Here is an 8,881-nt window from a genome sequence, read left to right as displayed (position 1 = left end):
CCTTTAAAATAATCATCCTTCACATGAAAAACATCAACAACAAACAAATGCCAAACAAGAGTGAATCTAGAGATGGCTTTTACTTTTACTTTCACTGGTTTTCGTGATTATAAACAGTAACCAACAATCCTGCATTGGCTACCTTTAATTCGAAGTAAAAATCAGATTTGTCCGATTTTTTAATTTGAGGTGAAGTGACTGAACTTGCCTCTCAAAGAAATAATCACTTGCCATGTTTTCGCCACCATTCGAGACCCACAATATTTTTATAGTATTTACATACCAAACATGACATTTAAACATTGGCAATATTTTTCACATCACAAGTAAACATACAAAAAAATATAAGCGAGCGAACCGTTTCTCATTAACATTCAAAACTAGTTCAGCACAAACCTACAATGGTGTGCAAAACGCAGTGCATGTACAGTGACTATTTTACACATACAGAACATTTCTCACTAAAGATATAGTAATACTACAGATGATAAATAATGTCCTTGTTAAAAGGAAAGTACATCCTGAGCACTGAGTTCAGTAAGGTGAAGCAGCGACAGTAAATATCTGGGGCCAGATGCATAAACGATGTGTAGCACAATGTGTACGCTTTTTAACACACACAAACTGGTATTTATAATGAGGAGGAATTTGGTGCGAATGTGTGCACCTCATGCATTCCTCAGAGCAGGCGTACACACAGTTTTAGCAGAGACAGCTGCAGTTAATATGACAAGAAGACGATTAAATATAAGTTGAGAGGCGGAAAACAACGTTTTAAGGTTGTTTGCCAGCTTATACTAATTGTTTTATTTTTTGCAGCTTACACTGCGTTCTGAAATATAATCTAGAATTTTTAATCTATATATATTTTGGCATTACTGAAATACTTTCAGTGACAGAAAATATCTTTGGGAAAAAATTATTTGGCGTGTACTTTGAGTTTTTAGTTTGGCCTATTACCATTCACTAACATGGAGGGGGCGGGCTTTATGACCTATACTGCAGTCAGACACCAGGGGGCGATCAAGACTGAAAAGTTACACTTTGAGAGAAATGTCATGTTGTCCATCTTTCGTATAGTCTACGGTTCACACAGTTTTAGTCGTGAGTCTACACAGAGTTTTATGAATCTGGCTCCTGGTTCTGTAAGTGTAGGTGCAGCTCACAGCTCAGTTCCCCAACTTCAGGGACTCAAACCAGCTTTGTGTCTTCAGTCTGACAGAGTTTCTGTCTGCCTGAGCTCGAACCCACTGCTCCACTGGGGATTCTACGTTCATACAGCCTGAGAGAGAAACAGAGCAGGGAAATGAGAGAAATACAGGCGAATGGAAGAGAAACAGAACATTCTGTGTTTATTTACTTGTAGGAGGACTTGGTTAATTGAGGGTGCCATGAGCGCGACATCATAAAAAATCATGGCTTACCAGTAACTGTGGTTTGGCCCTCAGTGATGTTGTTTTCTACTCCATGCAGAGCAACCTCTGGGCTGATATCCACCGACACTCCACGGAGCTCCACCCCAGCTTTCAATGAGGAGGGGACACGAACACACACGGCTCCTACGTTCAACAGAAGAATGAGGGATAAACACATTAAAACAATATGACTCAGGAAAAAGGAAAACTGAAGCTCATACGTAGAATATTCCTCTTACTATAACTAATACGATTGGTTTGTCTGAAGAGATTAAGATTCTGGATTGGTGCTCTAATGACCTTGACTTTAACCCAAATAAAATGAATGCAGGTCCCACCGAACTGCAAACTTTCAGCCAAGAAGGCTTCAGTGGTGGTCTTCTCCACACTTCATGGGTGGTGACTCATTCTGCTCGGTTGGAAAAAGACCTCACACAAGCGCTGGATGGAGGACATGGAGGACATAATGGATGGAGGACATAATGATACACCTCCAAACTGAACAACTTGGGACAAACTATTGAGGGAGCAATTGAGAGGTTTTGGAAAAATCTGGCATCCATACCTACTGTATGTTGGAAGACCCTCTGCACCTTAAATGAAAAATGCACTCTCTTAAATTTTATTTTATTTTTTGTTTGTTTGTTTGTTTTGATTTTCAGTTTTAATTATCCTCTAACTGGGCTATGTTTTGTGTCTTGTATATGTAGGTCTAAGGGTGTGTATTGCACTGTTTTATATATTTTATCTATTGGTATGTTTTTTCTATTTTCATAACCCAATACTATATTTTTATTTATTTATTTTATTTTTATTTTATTATTATATTATAGATTAGAATTTTTCCCCGAAACGCCCTTCCTTTGTTTAAATATGTTAATGCAATGCTATAATTTTATTTTTATTCATCTCAAATGCAAAACTCCCCATTTTCTTTCTTGTTTGTGTTTCTTTATTCAAAAAAAAAAAAAAAAAGATTCACTTTGTAAAATTTACTTAAGATGACTATGTGAGTGCTGCTAGAAAGTGAAACCAAATAAAGAAAAAATGTCAAAAAAAAAAAGATATTCCCTTTACAAAGTGCATTTACCTTCCTGACTGCGGAGCTCTGCACTGCCACCGTCTCCCACATAGACATCAATGGCTCCGCTGTGAGAGGAAACCTTCAGGAGACTATTCGAACCATCTGCAAAAGCAACGTAAGCCTCAGGTGTTTAACAGTCTGCGATAGAGAACATACGTAGTTCACTGTGCAATCAAAGAGTCAGTCTGCTCACCAATAACGATATCTCCGGACACGTTCTTCACGGTGGCGTCACCTTTTAATCAATGAAAATGGTCATTTGAGACAAATATAACAAGCTGTCAGATGACTTTCAGTCACTAGTAGGTAATTAACAACATTTATGACTGTAAGTAGAAAATTTGGCAAAGAAACACCTCCATCACATACTGTACGCATCATAAACCTGCGTCACTGAAGCTGAAAAGATAATTGTTTCCATGTTTTCTATGACGGGAGGCTCGTCTGTATCGGGAAGACATTAAAATTCTACGTGGATGATGCACTTCCCTCTATTCACATCATTCATAGAGTGCTGATTGTCTTTGTGATTTAATCTCTACCTCTGAGGATTAGTGTGTTTGAAACTAACCCGTCTTACAGAAACTCCAAAACAAATAATAAGTACAGATTTTGGGATAAATTGCAAACACATTGCATTTAAATAGACTCCATTTGGATCAGAGCCCAGAATCCATGACCTACCAAAGCCCTGCTTTACGTTAACTAAGATAACGTAATGCAGCTGTGTGCCGCAATGGCTCATGGGCAGAGAAGGTGTGTTTTTAAAGGTCCGGTGTGTGGGAATTTAACGCGTCTGTTGGCAGAAATGGAATCAGGGTTCCCACACATTGTCAAGATCAAAATTTCAAAACATTTCCATGACTTTTCAAGGACCCAAAATAAAACATGTAAAATTCAAAACTCTAAACATGATTTCAGCATTTTATATGATGTGTTCAAGGACAGACTGACATTTGAAGACAAAAAACAAAATAAAAATTGCCCAAAATTTTAAAGTTTACTATAAAAATCACCCCAAAAAACTGATGAAAAAATTGATAAAAATCTTAAATGAGGTGAAAAAAAAGAAAACATGCCTCCAAACCTGTTTTGTTAATAATGATAAGAAAAAGAAGTTTTCAATAAAAATGGGCAAAAATTTAAATAATAAAAAATGAAAATAAAAAATGTTTAAAAAGAATGCATAAGTTATTTAAACTCTGTACGTTATTTCATTTTTGAGAAATGCTCATTTTCATAAGCAGAGCGCAAAGACGTTGTGATAGTTTCCTCTGCAGTAGAAATATTTCCCCAGAGCGTACTGTGGTATTTTTTGGTATTTCATAACTCTAAAATTTGTACAACCTCAAAGCTAAAATGTTATGTAAGTCAACAAATCAGAACAACTGACTGAAGTAATGCCATGTTGTTCCTAAAGTAGCCCAGCATGAACAAATCAAACACCGGCTCCAAATAGGGCCGCTCACATTTTTAGTTTCAGCCACACACTGGACCTTTAACCCTTTAACACCTGGGTCGACATCAGTTTTCTTGTGCTGCGTTCAGACACATTTAAACCTCTGAAAGCTGAGAAAACTAGTTTGATCTATTTTGAAAACATGGGAAAGAAAAGGAAATGGGCAACTTAACAAAAAAACATCCAGCAAATTTAAAGAAATTAGTAAAAGGTAAAAAGAAAATCACCTGAAATTTTATGACCTGAAATAATTAGTTATTACTAAAAACTAGCGGAAAATGTCTAGAAAACGACACATATATACAGTATAATTCTCATACCTATATACTTAAAATTATGTTACAGAAAAAGAAAACAAAAATCAATACATTTTTAAAGCAATTTTGTAACTTTTTACAGATTTGTGGCTTATTTTGGGGCCATTTTTGTATAGTACTGCATTTTGCTCTTTCCGTGTGTTTGTGACAGAAATCAAGCCAATTTGCTCAGGTTTTAAATGGTTAAATTATACCTGCTGGCAGAGTGAAATACTCCATAGAGGTGGCAGATTAATCTTTTTAAAGAAATGTATATTTAAGAGTAAACACAGGGCCTCAGATGAGTGTCACTTATTAACTATAGGGTCAGTGGCTCTTTCTGTCCATATGTTTCGGTGTTCTTGAACAACATCTTGAACCCCAAATTGATGAAAAAGAAAGTTGTATTGGACAAAATTGTAGTGAATTTAGGTGAGAAGAAGATGCTGCTGTCTGCTCACCGTGTACATGCCCCAGTTCTACTCTCCCAGAGCGGGACGAGACGCAGCTGGACTGAGCGTAGATGGCTTTGACCTTCAGAGGGCCGTGCTCTGTTGAAACATTCATCGTGGTGCCCTGAAGCTTCTTCACATCGACTCCCTGGAAAAACAAACAACTCATCACTGCACAGGACTGAAGCCAGGTGATGTATGAGTTCACTTTTTTCAGTTTTCTACTCAAATCAGAGGTGAACCTCAATAATGTAAACACTTTTAGTGTGTATTCAGGCTGCTGCTGCCCTCTACTGGCTGCTGAGTGTCCTGTCCTTACACTGTCTCCACACGTGCTGATGTCCACGTTCCCATGGATGGTGCCCACACCTGTAACATGTCCTCCCAGGGACTGGACCTCAACCTGATGACCCTGAGACACAACAATAACAACAGAAGTTCAAAAACCACAGATGAAGCCTCTGATGAAGTATTCAGGTTCTTTACGTAAGTAAAAGCACTAATACCACATTGTAAAAATAACATAAATAAGTTTTTTTTATAGAAGTAAAGGTAAATTCAGGGGGAAAGTACTTGAAGTATTAAAAATAATAATGCAGAAAAATCTAAAATAAACTAAACAAAAGCTGTAAAAAAGAAAACACACAAAAAAGCTAAATTATTTAAAAAGAGAGAAAACAAGCCAAAATCTCTAAATTATTGTCTTCACAAAAACTCTCCCCAAGAAATAAACGGTTTAACAAAATAAATAACTAACACCCAAAAACTCAATAAATTTAATTTTGGCAATTAAAAGGGGGGGGGTAACTTAGTACTTTTATGAGGTGATAAAGAAGAGATGAAGCAAAATCTGCCACAAATCTGCAATAAAAATTATTATTATTATTATTATTATTATTATTATTATCATTATATCAACAATTATTATATTATATTTTACTTTAAATATACTGCACATCATGTGAGTATTTCAGTTATCATGTACAACTATCAGTCATGACCATAGAGTATCTATATAAGTAAAAGGTGTATATAGACTCATATGATTTGATTTTTTGTTTTATCTCATTTGTATTTATGTATTATTTAATCCTTTTTGGCTCTCCAAACACTTTTTCTATGCATTTTTCAACGCTTCTTTGAGCTGCTGTAACGTGAATTTCCCCAGTTTGGGATTGAAAAAGTCTCATCTCATCTGATCTTAATATATGATATTATTTTTTAACGGTGAAATAAGCAAATAAGATACAACATGCAAACATATCAGTGGAACTCCGTTTGTTTTTAAGTGTGTTTTCTGCAAAAGTTTGTTATTTGTGTAATCATGTCAGCACCTACTTTGACAGAGTGCAGCAGACAGTTGCCCTTTTCTGTCCGCACCTTGCAGACGTCACACTCCATTTTCTTCACTTGCACGTTGCCTTTTCCCTGAGCCGTAATGAAGAGATCTGACAGGAGACACCAGAGGACAACAGACAGTATCATGCCCACTGCTGAAAAAATGCTGTCATTTTAAAACATCATAAGGATCAATGATGGGCAATGATAGTGGTGTTATATAACTTAGTACTGTAGTTAGCAAATTTGAGGCACTTGCACTGGAGTATTTCAGATAATTGCATCTATATACTTCTGTTACATACATTACATACTAATACATTTGTCTGAAATCTTTAGTTAGTTCTCAGATTACAGTTTTTCCTCCCCTTACTGTCCTGTGAAAACCATTTATCTGCAGATATGCTGAATGTTTGTGATAAACTGAAGCATGAAGTTCTCCTTTACGTGCTGAGAAAATTCTCCTTTTTCTTAAACCAAATAAAACTCTTTAAAATCAAAACTCTTGGATCAGCTGGAAATGCAGCGTCACACAGATGAAAACAGGGATGTTATTCACACACCATGAGAAGCTGACTTTCTGCAGAAATGTGCTTCTCACAGGACAGCCACGCTACGAACATGTGATGATCTTAGAAAATATGATGCTTTGCTGTACATTAAACTACCCAAAATTATAAATAGGGTTAGGGTTAAACCTTAACCCTTTGAAACTTGGAGTGACATCCATTTTTCTTGTGCTGCTTTCAGACACCTTTCACAACTATTTAACCTTTGTACCTGAGCAAATTCTTCCAAAAACATGGTGGGGGAAAAGGCAACGATGAACTTGGTAAGAAATGTTCCAAATAATTGCAAGAAATTAGTAGATATATAAAATAATTTTAAAATAATGGGGGGAAATGTCTAAGGGGGAAATAGAAAAAAACTGCATTTATGATGATCATAATTACATATTTAAAATTTTGTTAAATTATTATTATGTTATATGTCATGTTAAAATAACAAGAATTGTTAAGTACTTTTTTGCTAGATAATTTCCTTGTTTTTTGTTTGTTTGTTTGTTTTTTAACTTCCGTTTTAAATTTATTTTATATTATTTTATTTTTAAACCTAATTTTCAGGCTTTTTCTTGCACTTTTCAGGTTTTTATTTTCCTTTTTTTCTAATTGTTTTTGGGGCGTTTTTTCTTTTGTCGCTTTGCAGTGGTCTCAAAGGCTTCATGCATCAATTCTTATAATCAAGTAATATATTATTATTAAGTGCATTAATTACCTGCATACTGCATTTGTATATTTACAAATAATTTCTATGTATTTGGTAATGTTTTGTAAGAATTGACCCTGCTCTCTTTAAATAAAGATCTGAATACTTCTTCAGCCTCTGTCCACCACTGCAATATGTTTTTATTCATCTAATTGCATCATCTTCATCATCGTCATCATCATCCTCAGGAGATACTCACTGCTCTTGATAGGAACAGTCAGATCAATCGACACACTGCTGTCGACCCTCTCAGCTGAGATGAGCAGCTCTTTGCTCTGGTCATCATACTGGACCTGCAGGTGATCCAGACCGACCTCCTGCTGGGAGTCTGTCCCGTGAACAGCGATGAAGACCCGGTCAGCCTCCGGGAAGGCGTGCGGGTCCAGCGGCCGGACGGAGATGCTGCAGCCCAGCTGAGCCCGCACGGTGCTGAAGGGGCTCACCGGCAGAGTCCACTGCTTCAGAGGCTGCTTCACCTCCTCATGTGTCGGACACTTGGCGGCGGCGGAGATGGAGAAGAACCGTGAAGTGTGCAAAGGGCAACGAGGGGTCGTGAGTGTCCTGGGACCGACTGTGAGGGACCAGCAGCGGAGAAAACCGACACATCCCCGCCTCAACATCTCCGTCACGTCCCGGTAAACTCATGCACACCTCACACTGCTGCTGTTACAGCTGATAAACAACTCAAACTACCGAGCTGAACACGCTGCCATTCAGTCAACATGGACCGCTGTCACCGCTGCGGTCTGATAAAAGCACGTGGCGGAAACTTCCGCTGGAGCTCTTCAGAATAAAAGCGTCACCTGCAAATAAGGAAAAATTTGACTAAAAATGATCCCACAGTTGTGGTGATTTAGTTAGGAGCGTGTCTAGGGAGAGGTCAGGGGTTGGCATGGGGAAATCTGATTCCCATGGTGCCACCCGTTATGACAAGCTAACTGAATTTGCATTTATAGGTGCAACTCAGTCTTAAAATAGAGGTTCATTGTCCCACTTACTGCTGAGGTATTTACTGAGTGAACAAAATGATGTTTGATCCAGCAGACTTTCATTAGGTATGATGGTAGTGTCAACATTTTGCTACATTTACAAACATAGGCTCCCTCAATTTTTATATTAGGGAGTTGGAGACAAAAAAGTAAATCAAAGCTGTGCTGATGTGTGTGTCTTCAGCACAGTAAGTTGATAACTCCTTGCACATTACGCATTGTAAACCAAAAGGAGCGCTCTCGCTTTTCATTATTTTAAAGGGAAATTATGGGCAACAGAGTACCAATACCAGCAGGCCATACGATTCCTCAAATATTATACCTTTATGTTGAAGGCAAAATATTCTATTTCCGGTTGTAGTCTACGTCACTTTAATTAACTTGACAAGCCGGATGGACAGTCTTGCGTAAACTCAGGTTTTGTCCAATCAGTAGTCCCATGTGTGCACGTCGTCATTATCGCCGCAAAGGCCATAGGGAACATGAGTCTTTCTATATATTTGCAAACCTGAGAAAATAGTACAAAGTTACAAGAAATTATATATATATATTATATATATGTATATATATATATATATATAT

The 8,881-nt window shown here is 37.2% G+C and overlaps 1 protein-coding gene across 1 annotated transcript; it reads right to left on the bottom strand.

The window, feature by feature from the left end:
• Window positions 1-247: 247 nt before the first annotated feature.
• fam185a (family with sequence similarity 185 member A) lies at window positions 248-8,060 on the bottom strand. The gene is made up of 8 exons (XM_042495920.2): window positions 7,510-8,060; window positions 6,045-6,154; window positions 5,026-5,118; window positions 4,716-4,854; window positions 2,693-2,734; window positions 2,506-2,601; window positions 1,425-1,559; window positions 248-1,282 (listed from the first exon to the last, which is right to left on the bottom strand). Exons 1-8 carry the CDS (start codon window positions 7,928-7,930, stop codon window positions 1,170-1,172), a joined length of 1,149 nt encoding a protein of 382 aa, XP_042351854.2. The 5' UTR covers window positions 7,931-8,060; the 3' UTR covers window positions 248-1,169.
• Window positions 8,061-8,881: the final 821 nt, after the last annotated feature.

Source organism: Plectropomus leopardus, chromosome 7 (assembly GCF_026936395.1).
Source record: "Plectropomus leopardus strain MGB_pleo_1.0 chromosome 7, ASM2693639v1, whole genome shotgun sequence".
Classification (NCBI taxonomy): Eukaryota; Metazoa; Chordata; class Actinopteri; order Perciformes; family Serranidae; genus Plectropomus; species Plectropomus leopardus.
Note: the sequence above shows the minus strand (reverse complement) of the source record. Positions and strands in the feature narration are given on the sequence as shown.

Bases quoted from the DNA above. Each gene is read 5' to 3' on its own strand.
- fam185a (XM_042495920.2), bottom strand. From the start codon at position 7,930: ATGTTGAGGCGGGGATGTGTCGGTTTTCTCCGCTGCTGGTCCCTCACA. The intron at 2,735-4,715 runs GTGAGCAGACAG...ATTGATTAAAAG, and splicing joins AGAACTGGGGCATGTACACG to GTGACGCCACCGTGAAGAAC. The intron at 1,283-1,424 runs GTAAGCCATGAT...TTTCTCTCTCAG, and splicing joins GGGCCAAACCACAGTTACTG to GCTGTATGAACGTAGAATCC.